At 48.5% G+C, this 24,171-nt stretch overlaps 1 protein-coding gene across 1 annotated transcript in view; it reads right to left on the bottom strand.

Annotated features, from left to right (window-relative positions):
* TMEM178B (transmembrane protein 178B) overlaps nt 1–24,171 on the bottom strand; it is a 373,053-nt gene that overhangs the window by 232,875 nt on the left and 116,007 nt on the right. Inside the window, exon 2 of the mRNA XM_007466625.1 lies at nt 18,696–18,809. Coding sequence (XP_007466687.1) covers nt 18,696–18,809 — 114 coding nt within the window. The remainder of the gene's footprint in view (nt 1–18,695; nt 18,810–24,171) is intronic.

Below are 24,171 nucleotides of genomic sequence, written 5' to 3'. Positions count from 1 at the left end.
AAAAGGGAATTAGAACCATGAATGGCTTTTCCCAGCCTACTGTGTACACCGCAACAGAGAAATCCGTCTTCGAGCAAAAATTCTACACCAACCAGGAAACTATTATCAATATAATTTATAACACACCCCTTACTACAATAAATCAGAAGCCTTGATTCAATGATTCTGGATTTGGTAGAGGTTATTCCCAGCTTCATAAAAAAATCAATCACAAATGAAGATGTACAGCTGGGAGCCCATTTGCCATAGAAGCCAATATGATGGGGATCTCTTACTGCTAATGCTCCAGAGTACTCTAACGAGTATTAATATAAATAATTAATACTAAAAGGAAAATGGATAAGATTTCTTTGACAGGGCCTTGCAATTTGGTGGCATGTGTTCAGGGAGCGCCAGCTCATTTGAATATTTGCCTAATTAGGAAGGTAAATCTGCTGTTCCTGCTGCCAGCAATCATGCCGTGCACCGCAAAGCCAAATATAAATGCCTTTGCTATCACCCACTGTCGTGGATTGTCACCTCCCACGTCTGTCCCCGCCAGTAGCGTGGACAACGCATAGATGACCAAACCATTTCTCTTCTCTCTCTGTCCTCTGCTCTCTCACCAAGGCTTGGCTCTGCCACATAGAACAGAAGTGCCGATGGCCTAGAACTCTTCTGAGGGCATGGGGTGTGAGACGACACAAAGGGAATAAAGGACTTTATTAACCCAAACGTGGGGAAATAGAATGGTCAAGCAAACACCTGGACCAGGTTTTGTACCCAGAGGATGTGATCACATCAAATCCCACTAGAAAATGTTTCAAGGCTACCCTGGGCAAACAGAAGAGAGTCCTGATGTATGTGAGTTTTACCCCTCCTTCAGTCTCTTCTCCCCATGATTCAGCCTCGGTGCATTCTCCGTTCCAGCCACACGGGACATCCCAGCATCCTCCTGATCTCCGGAACTTTGCTCAAGTGGCTCCATCAGTCTAGACAGTCTTTGTTTCCCACATCTGCCTGGGAAGTCCTAGCCACGCTTCAAGGTGCAATTTGAATCCTACCTCCCATTAAACTCTCACCAGATCATCCTAACCTCAGTAAAATGCTCTCTCCTCTCCCCATCTTTTATGGCATTGACTTGCCCCAGTGTGCCGTGTATTAAAGTGATTCATGTATGAATGCAGACATCTTGTATTTTAAGCAATACAGGACAGCTGCATCATCTTATTCATACTTTAACCCCAACAATTCATATCACAAGCTTTATATATAACTATGGATCAGCAAGAAGCAGGCTGTAGAAAGGAAGCAGTTACTATCCCTTGGCACCATCTGGACCAGACATCTTTTAGGACCACTGATCCCAGGGAGACCAACTCCCCATGCCCTAGAGCAGGAGTTATCCAACTTTAGCTAGCACATAGGAATAATCGTCAGTTTTTAAAATGCAGATTCCTGGGCCCTGCTTACAATTTTGATTCAGTAGTCTGAACTGGCAGGACAAAAATCGCGTATTTTGCAAGCCCACACAGGTGATTCTGGGGCTGCTGGTCCTGGGACCACAGTTTGGAAATTCTGTGGGGGACTATTTCATGGGATACAGACAGAGGCACGGTGAAGTCAAAGAAGCTGAACAGGGCTTCCCTGGTGGCGCAGTTGTTGAGAGTCCGCCTGCCGATGCAGGGGACGCGGGTTCGTGCCCCGGTCCGGGAAGATCCCACGTGCCGCGGAGCGGCTGGGCCTGTGAGCCATAGCCGCTGAGCATGCGCATCCGGAGCCTGTGCTCCGCAACGGGAGAGACCACAACAGTGAGAGGCCCGCGTACTGCAAAAAAAAAAAAAAAAAAGCTGAACAACGTGCTACCAATTTTTCAAAAGGGAGAAGTATGATTTGGTGGAGAAGCCCCAGGGATGCATGGAATTCTCAACATCCTTCTGACCAACAAAGGTACAAGTCAGAGTGCTCCGGACTTTCCAAACACTGAGCTCGTTGGAAGCATCTGTGTGACCAGAGGCTAAGACTCTTCCCTGGCAGAACACATACCCTAGTGGGACGTGGGAGTTATAACACCCACAGTTTAGCTCCCTGTGTCTGTCTGTGCTGAGATGCACAGGAACCTGCGAGAAGGACCAGCCTGAAAATGGAGGAAGAGCTCTGGGGGACCATCACTTGGAGAAAGGTTTCCGGAGTGAATATGGAAAATGGAGAAAATTCTTCCTCAAAACAGAGCTCACCCAGTTGAGAGCAATAGAAATTCTACTTTCAACAATTCTGAGTCAGCACCATTATGCTTTGAGCTGCCCCTGCAGGCAACAGCTCCACTCTTAACACTCTTTAGCTTCTCGTTAAAGAATTGTTTTTCATGACTACTACGTGCCGATGCCATACTAGACCCCGGGATGAAAAGGTGAATAAGACATGTTCCTTGCCCTAGGGTAGACAAGCACTACGGTAAATGACTGCGATACAAAGTACAAAGTGTGCTGAAAGCGATATACAGGAGGGGCACCCAAGCTCCCTTAGAGAGCGGAGGATGGAGGATGGAGACCTAATCTCAGAATTGACAGACTCCTCCAGGATCATCACGTGCAAATCAGTACACTCTCCCTCCATCTGTTCCAAGTCACTGAAGAACTTCCCAGCTCAGGGAACTGACATCATCTCTTTCCCCCTGGTTACTAGAGAGGGCAGCTGACAGCTGTGCTCAGATGACCTTCTCAAGCTTTTCTCAACCGGGGCGTGATGTCTCCATTACCAACCTCTTGCTTCCCGGGTTTGGGGCCTGACTGGTGTATCCACACAGGCCTTGGAGGGGAGGCTCAGGGCCCGATGGGCACGGGCCTGCCTGCCATTAAAAGCAGGATAATTGGAGACTCACAACACCCCAGGGCTAGGGAAAGCTTTCTGGCAGGAGAACAAAAACTCAAAGTTAGCGAAGGAGGAAGAAAGGAAGTTGCTCCCCTGTTTACATGAGTTTAATTGGTGCTTAATTCATACTTACACTTCTTTAAAAAAAAAAAAAAAAAAAAAAAGAGTTAAGCTGTATAGCAACAAGCAGTGCTGACTCTATCAGATGGCCAATTATGTGAGCACGGGGTAGCCAGCATGGGAGAACTACCTGACTGATGGTGACGGCCATGCTGCTCTGCACCTCCCACCGAAAGCAGCAGCCCTACACCTCGCAGGTGTGGTGACTGAGGGGGCCCTCCCAGCCTCCAGGGAACAGGCCTGGCTTCTGTCTCTAAGTGGACATGCTGCAGAGGAGATACCATGTCTCATACAAAAAGAAAACGGATAGATGGCTAGTACTGGGCACAGAATTTTACTAGGCAAGTGTTTATTTTCATGAGGCATCAGCAATTTTTTAAGGCTACATGCCGAGTAACTACCGTCACTGATTACATGAACGGATTACCTCTGGAGAAGGAATCTAATTATATTCTTGTACAAATTGCAAAATATAGATTAATTTCAAATTTGCCTGGCAGCCCTCTTGTACTTTTCTTGAGATCAGGGATAGGGCTGTGGGTCAGGAGAGCCAAATCACTGCAAAGAAGCTGGAAACTTGAACAGGCTTTGCCCTTTCATTAAACAAATATGCACCGAGCACCTTGCCTTCCGTGTGTGCCAGCTCTGTTCCAGGTGCTGGACATACGGATTTGAGCAACACAAGGTCTCATTTCACTTGGAGTTGCCCGAAACATTAACCAACTCCAAGAACCATAAAATCCAAAATGTTCCTGAAGCCATTTAAGTAGCTACTGGGATTCATTTTCTGAACACCTGTGAGGGCTTGGTACCTGTAATCCAGGAGTTGTCAACCTATTGGCCCTGAGAGGGAAATCTATAAGAGGCAGCAAAGGATTAAGGGTGGGGGGGGGGGGTTGGTGGGGGGGGGGTGACTAGAGGAGGAGCCAAGTGACATACATCCTGAAGACGGATTAATTCATGTAGATGGAAACGTAAGGAATAGGAAAGACAAAGCAATTGAAGAGAGAACTTGAAAAAGGAGAAACGTAACCATTTCTTCCAGTTCAACCTGTCTCATAATCATAGTAATGACAATTTCAAAAACGAGTTACTATTTCTCATCAATTAAATTAGCATATACTTGAGTGAAAAAAGAATTTTCAGTATAGGTAAATTTAGGTAAGATGAAACTAGCCCAAGTTTTCTGAAAGGAAGTTTGTCATTGTTTGTGAAGAAACTAAAAAAACAAAGTATGTACCTTTTGAGCCAATAATTCCTGTTCTAGAAATTTATCCTCAACAAATCATCAAAAATATGGTTAAAGATTTACACACAAGGGTTTATCATTACAACATTATAACAGCCTAAAATTAGAACTACATAAACACTTAACTTGAAAGGAAAGGTTAAGTAAATTATGAATATCCATATGGTAGAGTATTATGATGCCATTAAAATTATGATTATGAGAAGTTTTGATGCCAAGTTTTAATGCTTATAATTATAAATAAAAATTGGAATAAAAACTTATATAAAAAGTATGATTTACAACATGGAAAGAAATGCAAAAGGATATATGAAGTAACAGTAATTTGTCTCTTGGTAGTAGAATTTTAGATGATGTTTTTCTGCTCTTTTATACTTTCCTATCAAAGTCTTCTATAATAATCATGTTTTATCTTGAGCATCAGGAGAAATGAAATAAGCTGATGAAAAAGAGAGATGAAATAGGAGGAGGGAAAACATTAACCTAAGGAGGAAGAACAGGAAGTGGGATGGGGGTGGGTGGTTAGAGGGAAGGATTACAACCAGAGACTTAAAGGAGGATTCAGATGGTGGGCAAACGTTTGCTGCCACAATAGCGCTTGGTGACGATGTCCGTCTCAGATTTCCTCCTTCCTTTCACGATTAATCAGATTTAACATTCAGTTTCAATCTCCCTGACAACGCTTAAATACATCTGACCTGGGTCTCTAGGATTTTAAAAGTCTCATTTGGTTCCCACCATTTTCAGCCTCCAAGTTGAATCCTAGTTGGTCCTAGAAACTTTATATATTGACTCATGAAAAAAAAAAAAAAAAAAAAGCTCCAATAGAACCATAGCATTTTCAAAAGCTGTTTCAAAAAATCTTTTGTAGCGTAATCAGATTTCCCCTCCCCCCCCCAAAAAAACAACATAGCACTGACTGTAATCAATTGACTCTAGTTTAGATGCTTTCTCTAGAGATTCCATATCTCACTGAAGGAGATGAATTAGTCTTGGAAAGCTTCTAAAAGGGTGCCCTGTCTATTTGGCACTTACCTAGAGTACAGTGAACTCTTAATACTTAATGAGGCAGCCGACAAGGATGACTAAGTTAATCAATAGTGCAACATGGAGACAGCATCCCATTTCCACCCACTACCAGGATGGCCGCTGAGAGAAGGGACAAAAACTACCGCATACAGGAGACACGTGGCTCTCCCTCATTTTCTTCATTCACCCATGGGTCATCCCCAGCTGACGGCAGCCCAGTGTCCCTAGAGAGTGGGCTGAGATTGGGGGTTCTGACAGCTGAGATGGAGGGTGCCAGCCATTTCCTCACCAGTGTCTTTTGGCCATGCAATTTTAATAAGCTCAACATCAAGAAAGGAAAAAGGAGCCTGGGATCATGCTGAATTATTCACAGCTCCAATCGGGTAAGGCAGAAGAACCCCTCTTCAGAGAGTAAGTAATAGCTCCTCATTGATTTTTTTCCCCCTTTGTGATCCCTAGGTGAGAACCCAGTTTAAATATCCAAAGATAGAAGAAAATCTAACTATCCTCTGAAAGCTGAGTTCATGAGTAATTGGTATATTTGCGACCTGTGTTACAGTTGACAGCTCTATTCTCTCAAGAATAGTTTCAGAGACACTGGTATATTTAAATTTATTTAAATATAACATATATACAAAAACTAATTTTTATAGATTAATGACCATGATCAAAGAGGTCTTGTTTAATGACAGAACGAAAACTGTTGTTAGCCTTGAGACTTGAAGGCCAAAGAGATGTATGATTCATGCATTTATTAGAAGCCAAGTTTGAATTAGCTCTGGATATAATGAATATACCTTATTTCTACGCACAGAAAGAGAAATGTAAGCTCGACAAAATGTAGTTAATTCTTCCCTACAGTTCAAGGAAAGCTTACTTCCCATATTCTCAGCCCATAGTTAGCGCTAATAAAGTTGTTCTCAAAATAAAGACAGTCTCCATGCCCCTACAGGGAAGTGAAATTAGAGACCAGCTCGTTCAGACCTTGTCTACAGATCAGAATCTCAGCCCTTGCCCATAAAGCACTTACACAAGCACACCCACCTAGCGGGTGGCCTCCCCTCCTTATTTTACCAAGTTTCACATAATCCACTGCTGAGAGTCCAGTCCAGACCACCATGACCTCAGGCCTGGAACATCACAGAAGGCCCCTCAGAGTCCAGACTCCTCTCCATCCATCCCAGACAGAGCTGACGGATGAATTTCCTAGGTATCATAAAGTCGTAACACTCACACTACGTGGCTCTACCTCGAGTTATTTAACTGCTGGAAGCCTCAGTCTCCTTATCAGTAAGCTGTAATAATAATAATATGCTCCTCATAAGACAATTGAGGTTTAAGTGAAATAATGCACACTGGGGATGTAATACAGCCGCTGGCCCGTGTTAAGGCTTCACCAATAAGTGGGAGTTATTATCTCATGAGAATGCAAGCTCCATGAGGGCAGGAATTGCTGGTTCTTTCATCTGGTGCCTAGAAGAGTTCCCAGTAAATGGTAGGAACTCAAAAAACTTAACAAATGAAGTTATTTCAGGCCCATTTCAATGCCACTACTCCTGCCCCGTTATCCTTGGCTGAGATGACCTTTTCCTCCTGTGGATGCTGCTAATAGCATTTTGTTTGTCCACATCCTGTAGCGCCGGCCCCTGCTGTCTCGAGGTGATACCACTGCCCTATGTCCTCTAGTGTAAAGCCCCTCTTTCACTGCCTGGTTCAGATGCTGGGCACACCACAGGCCCTCAACCAGGCATGAAGAGCCTGCCGGGTCATTCCAAGAATGACCAAAGATGGATCCTCGTTAGCCAGAGCCACAAAGCTCTGATGGGGGAATTGTAAACACTTAGGATCCCAGCCCTTCTCCCTGAATTTAGTGAGGAAATGGAGCTGAGTTAGTAATCTTTTTAATTGCACACTTCTGTTAGTTCTGTCAAGCTAAATAGCAACTGGATTTCAAACCTTAACCACAAACCAGAGGTCCCTACTCTTTTTGAAGTGGCGAAGTCATCTTTACTTCCAGGAAATGAAACGATCCCTTTGGGGCAGGAGCTGATGGCAATGTGAACGAGGGGAGGGTAGCAGAATGTAATGCTAACATGACACATGGAAAAAGCCAGGCTGGGGTGGGAACGGGTGCTGGCTGGGGGTCGGCATTGCCCCCCCCCCCCCCAACACACACACACACACACACACACACACACACACACACAGCCAGAAGGAACGCACCCCTCCTTCTCCTCTACCCCCACCCCCAAGAGGGCGTGCCCAGGAGCTTAGGGAGGAGGTAGCTTTTGTACAGTTCCTTTTCCTGGTTTCCCCAGCAACCGTGCAGCATCTAGATGCTCCAAGAGTGAGGCGGTGGGATGTGGTGGTGTGAGGAACATGAATGCTGCGTCCATCCCAAGCGGTGTCCCCTCCACACCCATGTTTAGCAGCCTCTCAGCCTCAGAAGGTCAAACACGCACACACTCCCCACCTCCAATTGCTCATTTCTAATTTGGTGCCAGAGGCCCAAGCAAGGAGCCTCAGGGAAACGTTACATGAATAGCCTCATTTACCGACGTGAACTGAGAGGTGGGGCCTGAGAGTGAACGATACCTAGGCACCAAGGATGCTTGATGTCTTGTGGTTGCGTTTCTGGATATCAGCTAAGCCTACACAGGACACATCATGGGGCATGAATTAACTTTGTATCAGTAGCTGGTTATGGGCTGAGAACAAGGGACAGGGGAGTCTGAGCTGTCACCCCAATGAGGGTGTCTAATTTGGGGGGATCCAGCCTAAGAACAACAGATGTAGAAACGGGAGACCGCAAGACCATTCAGAGGCATATTGCCTAGAAAGTAGACGATATAGTCTCCAGCTTTGAAATGAGCTCTATTCTAAAACCTCGTTAGTTAGTCAGTTATTTGGAATTCAGAAACCATTTCCAGAGAAGTCGTATCTGTTATAAATGATGATTGGGTTTCTAGGCTAGCCCACAAAAGCCTATTTAACTCATAATGTAGCTGAAATACTATAAGCTTGCAATGAAAAGCAACAGAAAAAAATCCTGTTGTGATACTAGTAATTAAATGAAAAAGAAAAACAGCGAAGTGGAAAATAAACAGCTTTCTTTCGTTTCCTTTGAATACTAGAGCTCTTGGATGATGGTGGGGGGGCTCTCCTGGTTGCTCATGGGGAGGGGCTCTTCATTTACTTTAGACAATGGGATGGAGGGGAAGGAGCTGGTGGTGGGGGAGGGCCGGCTGGAGGACAAATTAGAGTTGTCCTCTGGGATAATGAAAAAAAAAGCATATTTGGGAAAGCAGGCAGAGGGGGAAAAGAAAAAGTGAGTAGGCTTGTCTCGTGTCAATAAGACGTGGGGGGGGGGGGGGGGTGGACCCTCGGAGTGAGGAAAGAGCGTGAACTTGGCATTCACAAAGGCGTGGGTTCTAGTTCTGCCTCCCAAAGGGACTCAGGCGGGGCAGCCCTGTAGCCCCTCTCTCCCAGCTGGCAGGTTACCAGCTGTCTCCAAGGCCAACTCATCTCCCTGCAATTCTTCGTCCTTCTCAGCTGCTAACAGGGAAGGGCAGAAGCCAAGACCAACCACAGCCAGCACCACCCCATGGCCCACTGTAGGCACTGAGCTGAAAATAAGGAATTCCCTTTCCCCCAGGACAGGAATATCACCTCCAGCACCTCCCCCCCACCCCCCACCCTAACAGCATCTCCTACCCTCTTCCCAGACCCTCTTTTCCCTATACCACCAACACTCTCACAGTACCCTCTTTGGGAATGTGTCTTTCCCTTTCAGGAATAGGAAAGGATCTCATCATAGTACATACTGGAAACCGCAGCCTTCCTGGAAGGCGGGGCTGGGCTACAGCAGTTAGGAGGCAATCATTTCCATACTTCCCTTGACAATTTCAATACAAATGTAGTCACAGTGTATTTATCTTCAAAGCTCTGAAAATGTTACTTTTTAGACACTCAGCATGTAAATCTTTTAGAGACTCACGTTATGGTCTAAACTGCATTCTTATTGGACACAACTGATAAATTAGAGAGCTGCCTCTGCTGCACTATCCCAGTGAGGATCCCAAACACTGCCCATTCTCTGCTCTTAAACTCCTTTCACAATATGCCACACTGTTGCCACTCAGCACATAATACTGCTCAGCCACTTTCTACTCCCACACTGGAGACGCCCGATGCCAGCGCCCATCTCTCTCTCTCTCTCTCTCTCTCTCTCACTCACTCACACACACACACACACCTGTGCCGACAGCAAACCCATAGCAGACCCATCAATACATACAGCCACACACGAGGCACACTTACCCACACAGGCTGCACAGAGTTGAACAGAAAAGCCCCCAAGTCCACAAAGTATCATTCTAGAGCCTTTCCCCCATTTCCTATGGGGAACCCAGTGCCTGGCACAGCTGTGCTCCAATAATAACAGCACCTAATGCTACTTGGTATCAGCCTTTCCAGAGTTACTGACTGATTTCACATGAATCATTTAAGTTTTATAAAACTCTCAAGACAGGTAGTATTACCTCCGGTTCACAGATGACTACTGCGTTTAAAACACTCATGTAGTTTTGCCCAGGGTCATACACCTAGAGAGCGACAGAGCTGGAACTCAATGCCACGTCTCCTAGCTTGAAGTCCATTTTGAAAGGAGAACATTGCAGAGACAAGATAGAGATTTCAGGCTAGATAACAGGAGGATGCCCCCATAATGGGGGAAAAAAAGAAAATACACCTCACCTCTTCCATGCTGCTTTATTCAATTAACAGAAAGAAATATGGAAAAGTTAAATTACCAAAGCTATAACCAAGTAGAAACAGACAACACACGACATACAAATAACTTAAAAGTCCGGCTTCTGCGTGAGAGGTGCAAAATGCAGTATTTCCTCTCCCAGCTCCCGTCCAAAGCCCACCCACACTCTCTCCTCTCCTGAGCCTTCACTGCCCACCACAGCCCCCTGCCCTCAATGCCCTCCAGACCAAGAGTTCTCAAGCTTTAATGTGTTAAGAATCACACAGATTCCTGGGCCCCACCACAGAGACCTGGAGTCAGTGGCTTTGTGCTGAGGCCCAAGAGTTTGCATTTCTAGCAAGTTCCCAGATGATGCAGATGCTACTGGTCCTTGAACCACATTTGAGGTGCACTGGACTAGACTCTGATATGGCCTTTACCACACAGTGTAGAACCTGACTACTTTTTCTGTTAAGTGATTCTGGTTCCCAGATGCCTCTTCCCCTACCCTCCCCCTGTAGTCCTACCATCTTCAGAAGCAGCCTCATCCCCAAAACCCAGGACCAATCCTGATCACAGTTTGAGACTGCTGCTCTAAGGTCGCGCCCCATTCTTGTTCAAGGCATAGTACCCCTGACCTTAAAACTGGGCTTCTCTCCTAGTTGCTGTTCTCTATTTCTTATTCTAACTCCCTAATGTTCCAGATTTCTCGGGAACTAGTGCCTGTCTACTCCTGGCCAAGCCTCTTCCCTATTGGATCATGCGGTCCTGAAACCCCAAAGCACCACTTACTGTATTCATACCTGCTGACCCACTGCCCTGATGACAAGTGTCTGCTGCCCAGATATCCGTGTCTCATTCAACCCAGATTCCCTATTGCTGAGCTGCCCCTGTCCGCTGGAACACTCGGCTCCGGGTCCTGTTTCTCCCCCTCACTGCTGTAGCTCACCTGCACAGTGAGCTTCTGTTGTCTGAGCTGTTGGAAAGAAGAATCACCTGCAATACTGAGCTTCCTTTTCAGCACCTAGAGCTGGGACAGTTCCCCTAGAGGGCCCAGAGAAAGCAGATCCTGGACCATCCCCACTTTTCCCTGGCCTGTAAAAAAAAAAAAAAAAAAAAAAAAAAACCAGGCCAAGCCTCTGTGATATGGTAGTTTTGCCTTATGTTTTGCCTTTATTTCCCCTGCAATGAGTTCTTGCCAATTTAAATGTGGAGGTCGGGACCCATGATGTGTGAGTGTCAGCCGCATTAGCCTGCACTCCGGGTAGTCGAAAAACATTAAGCAACAAGCGGTTTGATCCCTTGCCTAGCTGGCACCTGGACATATATCATCCAATTTGGAAAGCAGGATACCTTTTAATATCCCCTCCAGCACCTAACCCGGGGCTTCTCACGGAACAGGCACTCCATGAATATTGAATGAGTAAATGAACAAATGAATGAGGGATGCCAGTGGGGTTGCACCCAGGTCTCCTTTGTGGTGTCCAGATCAGTGTGCTGGGCCAGAAGAAAACACCTTCCAATCTGCAGAAGCTAAGAGAATGCCTCTAGGCCAGGCTCCCAACTAATTCCCAGCACAAAATTGGACCTGCCCATTCAGATGAATTGTGGCTTGAAGACTGCAGTTACACCAGCGCAGTGGCTCTCAGCTTTGTTTCAGTACCTGGCTATCTTTAACAGAGAAGGTTGTGCCCTACTCCACCCCGCCCCTTACTCCAGGCCTCCTTCCTTCCCTACTCCTAAGGCCGCCTCGAAAATAAACTCTCCCTCTTGTCCACTCCATTTCCGCCACTGGTTCCTAGCCAGGCCACCATCTAAGTAGGTCAGATCAACAGCTACACATGTTAGAATTTTAAAGTATCTCCACATAACCTTCAACACCTCACTATCACGCCTTTGGGTAAAGTCTCCTGAAAAATAACAATGCTATCAGGACAGGTAACCCAAGAAGACATTAACACCTTAAAAAAGTTCATCCAATTAGTAAACGTGCTGCCTAGCAGAAGCCTGAGGGAATGGGACAGAAGAGAGGTAGGGATTTTTGGGGGGGTTTTTTTGCGGTACGCGGGCCTCTCACTGCTGTGGCCTCTCCCGTTGCAGAGCACAGGCTCCGGACACGCAGGCCCAGCGGCCGTGGCTCACGGGCCCAGCCGCTCCGCGGCATGTGGGATCTTCCCGGACCAGGGCACGAACCCGTGTCCCCTGCATCGGCAGGCAGACTCTCAACCACTGCGCCACTAGGGAAGCCCAAGAGGTAGGTTTTGACAGGCAGGGAAAGCTGTGAAGGAAAGGAGTCCTGGCATGAGTTACAGCTGCCAGAGCAGGTGTAGGTGTGATACCACATAAAGGGGTGTTCTCTGCCTGGCCTGTTGCAAAAATACCATAGGAGCTCTGGGAGGACAAGCATAGGGCAGCCTCTGCGTTGCAGGCTTTGGGTATCCTGAAAGGTTTACAATGTTCCCTGCAAGGGCTTGGGGGCAGAGAGACGTGGGATGGGTTGCAAAAAGCAAAGACTTCAGAACACCAAGCGACATATGGGGATGCTCTGTCAGTTGAGTTCCTGTGCTACCAAGCTTCCACAATTCTGGGGACGGTTTCTTGCTAGGGATGACCTCCATGGATGCCAGCCTTGCAAGCAAGAGGCAGCTCACAACAGACTGCACACACCGAGAACCTCACACTGGCTGGGCTCTGAGGCAGGTGCAGGGGAAGGAAAATGGCCAACACTGCAGGGGATCGAAGCTTCTCTTGTCTAGGATGTTTACCTCATTAGGCTGTTTTATGTCACATCAGCCAAAAACAAAGAAAAAATAGCTGGAGGGTGTCTGCTGGAGTTCAGACCTGGATCCTGAGTCTCAGATTCTTCTGAGGCCAAGAAGGGACCTCTAGGCAGCCCCTTCCTGCCTGGCATGGTTACCCCATCTGCAAGAGGCAGTTATCGCTGTTATAATTACTCTTATCATCATCCCAACCCCTTGGGTCTACCACCTTCATTTTGTCATAAGCAGGGACGGCTGGGGGACCAGGGACCAGAAACCTAGGCAACTCCTAGGCTGTGAGGCCAGAGGTCTGAGGAGGAGTAAAGCTCAGAGGGCAGATGAGCAGGCTGGCCCAGAAGGGCCAGGACAGCCCATCAGGAAAGGAGAAGGTAGGCGACATCCGGCAAGAAGCCAACACAAGTTCAAGGCCAGAAGGCCAACGCCAGTGGGGAGGGGCGAGGAGCAGCTTTGGGCCCAGGAGGTGGGCGGTACCTGGGGGTGGCTGGAGGGAGTCTTAGCACCGGGAGACTAGGGTTCAGGGGCAGGACGTGCTGATCCTAGAAAGAGGGGAGGGTGTGGAAGAGACTACGGAAGAGGCTAGAAGAGGGGGAACCGGGTAGGGCTTGGCCAAGCAGAGTAAGAGAAGAGTTCGGCACCAAGATCTACGGCAGATTAGCAGACAGGCTGGGCTTCCCACCATGCACAGCCTGGGTGGGGCTGGTTCCCCCAGACTGAGCTGAGCTACAGGCCTCCACGGTGGGCTGTCAGGAGTCTCGGGGTCAGGGATCCAAGTGTGTCACTCAGGTGCGTGCACTGGACAAGACAGCTCTGAATTTTATTGCTTCTCCTTCTTAGCAGCACATCCACTGACATGTCCTCGCTCCTCCACGAAGCCTCCACCTCTGCTCCCTCCCTCCCCCAATGCCCTTTCCCACCTCTGCTCCCTCCCTCCCCCAATGCCCTTTCCCACCTCTGCTCCCTCCCTCCCCCAATGCCCTTTCCCACCTCTGCTCCCTCCCTCCCCCAATGCCCTTTCCCACCTCTGCTCCCTCCCTCCCCCAATGCCCTTTCCCACCTCTGCTCCCTCCCTCCCCCAATGCCCTTTCCCACCTCTGCTCCCTCCCTCCCCCAATGCCCTTTCCCACCTCTGCTCCCTCCCTCCCCCAATGCCCTTTCCCACCTCTGCTCCCTCCCTCCCCCAATGCCCTTTCCCACCTCTGCTCCCTCCCTCCCCCAATGCCCTTTCCCACCTCTGCTCCCTCCCTCCCCCAATGCCCTTTCCCACCTCTGCTCCCTCCCTCCCCCAATGCCCTTTCCCACCTCTGCTCCCTCCCTCCCCCAATGCCCTTTCCCACCTCTGCTCCCTCCCTCCCCCAATGCCCTTTCCCACCTCTGCTCCCTCCCTCCCCCAATGCCCTTTCCCACCTCTGCTCCCTCCCTCCCCCAATGCCCTTTCCCACCTCTGCTCCCTCCCTCCCCCAATGCCCTTTCCCTGGGGGGTGTCACGGGGAGATCATCTCTCCCTCCCTCCCTGGCCAGCTGGAAATGTGCTGTGTGACCATCCAATTTAATTAGCTGAACTTTCAGTCTTGACAGAAGGAAGCTTTAAAAACAAACAAACAAACAAACAAAAAAACCTGGAGCTTTCTTGGCTCTCAGCCTCTTGAAAGACAGCGGAGAGGATGTGATTGCAGGAAAGCGGAATCCCAACTCCCTGATTCCCACTGCCAGGGGCAATCAACTGTGAGCTGAAACCTGCATCTTGAAAACGCTAAGTGGCATGAGAATCTGAGCTCACAAGCACACGACTCCGGAGCCTCAGGGCTTGGACCCTGGGGTAGACTCATCAGCAGCTGCCCAGAGTCCCTGACAGGCAGTTGGAGACCAGCGGGGTGAGAAAGGGCTGCCCTTCTCACACCTTCCAGTGGGTACCTGCCCTGCAGCCCCCAGGCAGGCCCCCCCGCTGTGGCCCCTGCCACCCGTTCCCCCAGCCCCGGTCGCTGGAGCAGCCCCGCAAGCCCAGCTCCACTCCACGCCAGCTCCTCCTTGCAGAAGCACCCACATCTCAGCAGCATCATCTCCCCAGAGCCTGCTTTCTCAGCACCCTGGCTGCCCAGTCCGTATCACAGGCCACCCAGGCCCCCCTCCCACCCCCTGCCCTGCCACTGGCAGCATCCAGGACCCCAGCTGTGCTGCAAGCGCATTCCAAAGGGACACCAGTGACAGTGAAAGCAAAGGCACAACCACTAGGGATGGCCTCAGGGGTTCCTGAAGGTTACACAAGGACACAGAATTCTCCAAACAAGCACAGCAACCCAAGCCTGGACTTCAGAGCACGAAAAGCCCGTGGGGATGTGTTCTAGTGAGAGGAGGAAGTGGCACCGTTTAAGATGTCACTGTCCTGCCAGCCTGCTTCCCCTGACGACTGCCAATCTGCTTCTGTCATATTCCAAACATTAAACCAGACCACCCACCCAGAGAGTGGCATCGGCCAAGCTCATCTCCTGTAGCCACTGCCCCATCCTCTCTGGCCCAGTGATACTCACCCACCCTGCTCCAGCCCTGGAGGGGGCAGGAGGACCCAGATCAGGGGTGCAGCGCACCCTCGGAGCCCACGGAGCCCCGACCCATGCCACCTGGGGTCACTGCGATCTCATGGGAGGCAGCAGACAGGGAGGAAAGTCAAGGTGGGCTGCCCCAGGCAAACAGTCAGGTCTGGGTGGACTGAGGACACAGTCCCAACTATTGAATGAGTTCTGCCTTCTCTGGGGGAGCTCTTGCCAGGGTGGGAAGGAGAAACAGGTACACCCAACACTTCATCGGCAATCACCATCCAAGACAGATTCAGAACCTTGTCACCAAATCACCCAGAAAACTCAGTATTCAAACCTCCATAGCAGAGACCACCCTCAACACACACACACATATGCACAAACACATTTGATTCTCCGACCTTTACTCCCCAGACTCATGGTTATTGGCTCTTTACACTTGGATTTATAAACCTAGCGACCTACAGATAATTTTATTCTTTCACCTGCTATTCATGCGACCATAAGGTGAATGAGCTCTCAGCCAAATAGTGAAGCCTCCCATTGGTGGGGTTAACTGTTCAAAACCCACAGCATAGTTTTAAACCAAATGGTGCTTTTCTTATTTGAAAAAAATTTTTTCCACAACAGTGTTTGATGACCACATGCAAATTCTTGATGAAAATGTAGGTAATAACCTAAGTTTAACCAAAGACCAAAATATTTACCAGAAGTTTTTTCAGGAGAAAAAGGTCTTCAGGAGAAAAAGAAAATCAAATTTTTTGCTTTGGCAAAATTTACTTACTGAGAAAAATTACAGAATGTAAGGTATTACGGCGAAATTATAAAACAATAACCAACCTAGTATTAAAGGAATTTATTTGATCCCACTGACAGTATTAAACAATACAGGACTCTCAAATAAGTAAAGAAATCAGAGTCTGTTTTTTTTTTTTTAAATTTCCAAAGCTTGATCATAGGGGTTTGCTAATCTGACAGTTTCTACTTAATTTCAAAGGGGGCTTATGTGCCCATTTCCCACCTAATGTCATCGATATCTGACCTTTGAAAATTAAAACTGACACTTACTACACCTCCCCATTGTGCCAACATTGCCAATTATGTTCAGCAGCAGTTCAGGTGTGACCCACGCTTGCCTGCTCCCTGGCTAAAAATAGTTGCCATCCATGTCGGGAATGGCAAATGTTCTCTGCCTGCCTCACAGCCCATCAGGTCACTTTGTGAAACAGGCAGATGAATCCCTCACCAAAGGGGAGCCTTGACTTCACCCCACACGGGGTGCCCAAAACTTCTGCATGTATCAGTCGCTGAGATGGCTTTTATCAGTTAAAAATAGATCTGTTAGCACCCCCATTCACCACAGCAGAGGCTGCATGCTCGATTTTGCAGAACCTAAGGGCACTCCAGTTTCAGAACAAGGACCCAGGAGACACTGGGCTCAGAGAAGGTCCATAAAGCTTAGCATTAGCCTCCTCTCTACCTTTGCTAACACCATGTAACATATTTTCAGCGATGCCCTTGAAATGCATCTGTGCAATTTACCGCTAGAATAATTCTTCTTGCTGAAAAACTTTCACAAACTACCTTAACTGCTTGAAGCCGTTATACTATATTGTAATTAGGGCACTGCCCTGTAATTATTTGCTTTGAGAATGTATCTCTCCACTCCTGCCCACCCTCCTCCACCTCCAGACACGAGCTCTTTGAAAGAGCCCCCTGTGGCCTCGGTATCCACCATTTGCCAGGTACACAGAAAAACTCAGTAACTGTGATTGAACTGAGTGAGTCTGAATTGAAGCCGAAATACCGACAACCTCTTCCTTCTGAGATTCCATGACGCCCCTCCCCTCCACTGCATTTTTGCTTAAGTTATATTTAAGGGGTTCTTCAACCAGGCTTGTCATGTATCTTGAACATGCACTGTAGGTGTCTATTAAGCGACTATCCCAGACCAATGCAACTTGACAAATAAGCGGTCATTGTCAGGGATTTATATACTTGGCTCTTCACATGTCTCCCTCCAAAAAGGAAATTAATAACCCTGATTACTAGTGTCCCTAAGGCAAATCTCACATTAAAATTAAATAAGTATGTGGTATGCTTAGCTCAATGTCTAGCACCTGAGGATGCCCATTGGACATTAGCTCCCTATTCCCAGGTTCGGTGGTTAATTTGGTTAATGCATTCCTATCTGCTCATACCTGCCCTACATCATTTTGGGCCACTGGCATTAGGTAACACTCATCCAGACACCTAGTCAGAATCTCTTTCCTGAAACCAACGAACGGTTGCTCTGTTTAATTTTACTTGTCTCTCACCCCACCCCCACTTCAAGCTATGGTGATTTGATTAAAACCAAAGCAAAAAGTGGAACCTACCTGGTGGGCCCCATGCATGCAAAAGACAACGAGGCAACGATAAAGAGAAAAAAGATGGTTTTGACCTTCTTCAAAGTTTACCGATTACAGGATCCTTGTTATCAAGAAACAAAGAGCCTCCTCCACATATAAACATAAAGTTAATCTTGTGACATTATGTGAAAAAAGCTAGAATCGCGAAGAAATGACAAATGCACCAGAGGCAGCGTGGAGCTTACTAAGAGGAATAACGTGTTCACATGAAGAACAATGCTGGTGAGGAAGGAGAACTTTCCTGACACAGACAAGCAGGTGGATCCCCATGGAGCAGAAAGGTAAAAATAGCCAACCACCTCTGTCTGCTCATCAAGTCACCCTCTCATCATAATTTAAGTCTCTGAGAACCCCTGACCAAGAATTTCCCTAACCAATGGAGGCAGATACTCTGATCTTCTCTGAGCAATCCCATGCGAACATGGGTCCCAAAGCCTATCATTCTAGGGGAAACAGAAACTTGTAAGTTGAGGACCAGCCCCTCCCCCTTCGTGACCCCTCCGACATGCAAATTCCCAGTGCCACGCTGCCTGCAACCACCACCGGGTCTTAGCAGGTCTTACCCCGTACAGGGGACAACACGACAGAGATTAGCAGGTTGCCACAGTAACGCCCCAAGCAACTTGGAGACACACTGGACTTGAATCCCAGGAGTTGGTTTGGTCAGATAGGTGAAATCTTAAATGCCTACCAGGATGGCGAAGCAAGACCACTGATCACCGTCTAACTGCTGGTCGTTTTTTTGTTTTAATTGCAGAAGCAAACTCCTCAAAAGCTACAATGCCATCAAAACCAACCGAGGCAACTGTGACCCACAGACATCGACACTTTTAAAGGATCGCCGCCAAGTTCTGAGAGTGTCCACAGGTCTCACACGGAGGTGCATCTGTCCATCCGGACCGAGCTGCTGATGGGCATCCAGTCTCCGCGCCCTCCAAAGGTCACAGCCAGAGAAAGAAACTCAGGTGTACTTACGCAGGGCGTGCCACTCATCCTGGCGGATGGTCTTCGTGATGTTGAAGGTGAGGTTCCTGGGGATGGTGGCTGAGGAGTAGTGGTATTTGATGTACGTGCATCTCTCAATTTCTCCTGGCAAAGAGAGACAGGAGACCAAATGTTAATGAGGCAGCAACCAGGTCTGGGGCAGTCTCCAGGATCCATTTTTTCTGTCCTGGGGCAAGGGACTTGTTTCATATCGGGCCTGGTGACACCTACATTTTACATGTACAAGGTAATAACCTTGACTCCAAAAGAGCAAGAGAGGAGGACAAAATCAAACACTATGGATTTAGATAGAAAAATACACCTCCGGCATCATTCAGAGGTGGGAAGAGTCAATGTTTAGGCTGATAGCAGCTTGTTAAGAAAGTAGTAGCCATGGGTGTTTAACCTTAGGAAAATCAACTTTTATAACAAGGGAGGAAGTTTGGCATCTAAAGACGTTTAGAGTTTGCACCCACAGACCAGTAAAGAGCAGGCCTCGGCCTTAATCATGTAGTACGTGCTGTCTTGTGGAATGCTGAGCTAGAGGGGGCCTCTTGCCTTTTCTCCATCCCCTGCCCCCCCCCTCAGCCTCACCTCCGAACACAAAGCACTCAAGTCCATCTGTATCTCCTTGAGCCAGTCTCTTCTCAGATTTCTTGGACAAAATTGAAGCCCCTTGACATACTCAACACCTGGCCCAATAGGACTTTTACTGAGAAGCCGTTATCAATCAGTGCATGCTTTGCCAGTCAGATTGTCAAAACAGTCCTTCCTACATCTTAGAGCAGAGGCCCTCCAAGTGTGGCCCTGGGATCACAGCATCAGCATCCTCTGGGAACTTTCTAGAAATGTCATTTCCCAGGCCTGACCCCAGACCTGCTAAATCAAGAACCCAGAGGTAGAGCCTGCAATCTGAATTTCAACAGGCCCTCCAGGTGATTCTGTTGCACGCTTTAGTTTGAGAACCAACACCTTCGAGAATCTAACAGAACTGCCAAAGCATGAATTTATAAATCCGCCAAAATTTGCAAATTCCAAAAGGAAGGCATGATTAGGAGTCCTTGGCCTCCTGCAGACACTTCCATCGACACCTGCTTATCTGGAGGATGTTAAAACTCAGTGTCAGCGCATTGTGAACAATCAGGAAAGGTGTCATTTTTAAAGGTTAGGGGTTTCAAAATTTGGTCTTGCACCTGAATGGATTTTGATGGTAATCCATTTTGCACCCCACTGATTTTCAATTTATAAGTGGTGGCACCTGATTCAACTGTCTGATCCCTGGCTCACTGTCAGCAGGGAACCTGGCAATTGGTGGAGTGCAGTAATTTAGACAGCGCCTTATTGTAAGTCATATCTGGACGACTGCCCACTGCCCATTATTGGCAGACACTCCTCCAGTGGGACAGGCGCTGCCCAAAGGGGCAAAGTTTGAGGAAAGTGTTATGCACTATTTTTCTTTTAATTTCTCAACTCCTCTGCCTTTTTCCCCTTAGCCTACAAACGTCCTGAGTCTCTCGCATGTCATACCATCCCCCAGACCACATCCCCCCACACCTCTATGTTACTTCTTCCCTAAGTTGGTAAGACTTCTAGAAAAAGTAGTCTGCCAGTCTCTGCTTCTTCAGCGCACATTCACACCTCATTTCCATAACAATTTCCATCAACAGCACCACCTCCCATCCGGTCCACATCACAGATCCCACAGTCATCCCCAAGGCTTTCCCAGCTCTAGCGGTGCCACTCCTCCTAGACATCCAACTGGTCACCGAATTTTGTCAGTTCTGTCTCAGAAATGTCCCTGGAATCCAGCCTGCCCCCTCTCTGTCCCCACTCCCTCTATCATAGTTGCACAAAAACAGTGACTGATCCCAACCAACAGCCACATTTACTGAGGACTTACTAGGTAGGAGAGACTTGCCAAGAGCCTTGTAGACCAGTGGTTTCCAACTTTACCCAGAAAGACCAGAAAGTTTCCAACTTTCTCATGTAGAAGAGACGTGTGCAAGGCAGCCAGGATGAGCAGATGGGCTGCTGCGTCAGGTCCAGCCTCGGGGAGGGTTGAAGGAGCCACACCTCAGCCACCCGTAACCTATTCGCGGCTTCTGTACCTGTCCCACCAGTGGGACACTCTGTTATGAACACTGTCCTACTAATCCTTTCTATAACCCAATTAAGTAGGAGCTATGATGCTCATCACCCCTATTTTAGGAATAAGAAAATGGAGGCTTAAGAAGATTAAGTGACTTGCCCTAGGGAGTAGCAGTGTCAGGATTAGAACTCAGAATTGTCTGATGGGAGCCTCCTCCACCAGCCCACCCTCCGCACCGCTGCTCGGACTGCATTCCAGAAGGAAAATGCATTCCAGAAAATGCAGTCTCTTTCACACACGGGATAAACCCAACACTCCCGGCAGAAAGTCCCAGCCCCCATTGGGCCCCAGCCACTACACACCCTAGGCTCCAGCCAGGCGCGCCCCCCTCCACCCTGCCCTGATAATGCCCTATCCGCTCACGACTCTGTCCCTCCTCCCCTGCCTGCCTGTCTTTCACCTGGTACACCTCCAGCTCCTCAGCAAAGCCTCCCTGCATCTAGGACAGCACACAGCAGCAGGCATTCAATGTCCCCTCCTCCTCCCTCGCTAAGCTCTTTGTGCTACTGCAGCCAGCACACCAATGGGCTGTGATTTATCTATTTACACGCCTCACTCCTCCACTGGATGAGTTTCTCAAGGGCAGGGACCTGTCTTACTCATTCATCTTTATCTCCCTGGCCACCAGCACAGGGCGGGAACCAAGAACACGTGCTTTGAAGAAAGAAATGAATAACATAAGGCGCCCTTTAGAAGACCACAGTGGGCAAGGGACACAACTGCTTCTATTATATGCAAGGGATTAAAATAATTGAGGCAAATTAGAATGTCATGAATAAAAGGAGGTGATTGTTGCAGAACTCTGGGATCCTACAGCAAATACCTCTTCCCTGTCTGGACAACGTAAGGAGAGGCTTGTCGATCACATATGAACATGGAATAGCCTCTCACTGCACTTTGTAAATGTAAGCCGAGGGGCAACTAGGTCAATGGTTTTGGGGTGGAATAAAGAGGAAAAGAAAGAAGAGAGGGAGATATAAGGGAGAAAGGGTTTTTACATGAATATCATCAGCAACTACCTGGGACATATACAGTTGAGCAGGTTGTGCACTGCATAAGGGCACCTCCCGAGGGTACCTAGGTGCTGAAGTCCAGCTACTGCTCTGTTTGCCAAGACATGCACCCTGGTGGGGTATGGGGGAGGTGTCCCTGCCAGAGAGGCTGCCTTTGTCTAATTTGCACAAAGATGTCATGCAAACTAGCAGCCACCCTACATTCCGCGATTTCAAGATCGAACAAAATCCTCCCTGGACCCAGCTTGGGAGACACAAGACAGGATCCCACTGGTAAGAGCTAGATTGGTGCCTGTCACTCATGTCTGATTTCCTAGCCAAGACCAGGTTCTCTCAGCCTCAAAACATACTCAACAAGTGGCCACAGGCTCCAGGCTCCCTGAGCCTCCCTCACCCCCAGCCCACCCAGCCAGTGAGGGAAGAGGCCACCTGACACTCGACAAGAGCAAGGAGCTGATGGACAGGCACCGCGGGCAGCGGGCCAGGAAGCCTGGCTGGAGAACTTCCCAGCAGCCCCGGTGGAGGCCCTCACTATTTGCTTTGCCTCAAGGATGCAAGCATCCTGCCTATGACAGCAATTAAATTTGAAAGACTCAAATATTGCCTAAGAAGAAAGGCAAAATATTTACCCGTGTGTCTGCAGGTCCTGTCAGTGTGCTGGGCTTTTGTCAGTTCAGGCGCCATCTGGGCACCAAATTCGTGTGCCCAGAATGCGGGCTTCCCAATACAAACAGATTTTCCTGCAAAGAACGGGTTAGAGGGGCGACCTGGAAGGCAACAGAGAAGCCCACGACCTTCCCCACCTCCTGCATTCCAGCCCAGAGACATGAGCTTCCCACTCTGGAAGCCTCAGCTGGGGGCCAGAAAACTGGTCAGCGAGGCAGCAGGGGTGGCCCCTCCTGTGGGCCCCTTGGGACTTTATACCTTCAGCCATGCTCTGCCCTCTGAGCTGAGGACCCTCCTATCTGCGTGTCAGGGTCCCAGGGAGATAGGATACCCAAACGGGTAACCGAGGAGAGTTTCCAAAAGGGACAATTTACAAAGCTGAGCGCAGAGTATAAAGAGACCAGCCAAGGGTGGTGCAGGGCCCTGGGGCTGGCAACACAAGGATATGGTTATAACACCCGAGACCGGGAAAGGTGGGGGGTGGGGGGGGGTGCATCACCGGAACCTGGAGAGGTGATGCAGGCTTCGGCAGGGGGTCACAGCCAACCTGTGTGAGGCGCAGGGAATAAGCACCCAAACTCTCACTCCTCCTACCCTCATTCCTTGCCGGTTCCCCCCTGTTTCCTGAACCCACCTGGTGCAGGGGGGGCGGCCTCTGAGTACGAGCAGGTGAAGGTGGGGACTGGACCCAAGGGGCAAACACAAGCATCCAGCTCACTCTTCCCTTCTTCCTCCTTCCTTTCACAGCTCCCCGGCCCTCTCCCCTTCTAAAACATCACTCCAGCTTCCCTTAGTCCAATGCTAGCACCTTCCTCCTCTCCCCCACCTCCACCTCTCAAGGTCTCCAGTGGCGAAGGGAGACCCAGGAACAAGGAACGGGGGGAGACTGTTCCTTTTTCTGCCTTTCAAATCCTTTAAGACCCAAGGCATGAGTGTAATAATTCATGTTAAATACTAATGCACTTCCTGCACATAGTAAGTGCTCAATAAATACCAGTTACTATGAATTGCTGCCCTAAGACTAATTACTCTAAGGGGGGAAGACCACAGGAAATCAGAAATAATATCAGTAACCAATGTTTATATCACGCTATACAACCAAAGAGGCAGGGGGTGGGGAGAGGGGGAGAGAGAAATTTCACATGCAATACCCCTAGGAGGCTGGTAGCACAAGAGCCCTGATGTACACTGGGCATATGAGGAAACAGACTGGAGGGGGGCAGCAGAGACAGCGTACACAATGAACTCTGGATTCTGACCACGCTCTACCATGATACCAGCAGGCGATATTCCTTTCACACGCATCTGCTATCAGCAAGACCTGGTTTCCTAAGTAGCTGCAGAAGGAGTCTATTACTCCACCGTTATGTATATTAAGTGGAAACCTTCTTAGGCAGGGTGACTTCAGAGGCAGTGCCAGGACCCATCCCCACACCATCTAAACTTATCTTCCCTAAACAGGTGCCACAGCACTTATATTCATGCATTAGAGAATCATTCCTTTGGGTCAGACATTGTTCTCTTAGGTACCTATTTTTAAAGCTCTTTTAAGTAAGTCCAAAGAGGGTAGTTCTGAGTCACTAGTGCCTAGGTGTGGATGAGAGTCCGAAATCCCCTTCCTCCAGAGGGACCTTCAGCA

This window comes from Lipotes vexillifer, unplaced genomic scaffold (genome assembly GCF_000442215.2).
Source record: "Lipotes vexillifer unplaced genomic scaffold, Lipotes_vexillifer_v1.1 scaffold71, whole genome shotgun sequence".
Taxonomy (NCBI): domain Eukaryota; kingdom Metazoa; phylum Chordata; class Mammalia; order Artiodactyla; family Lipotidae; genus Lipotes; species Lipotes vexillifer.
The sequence above is the reverse complement of the archived record's forward strand: the minus strand, read 5'-3'. Positions and strand labels throughout refer to the sequence as shown.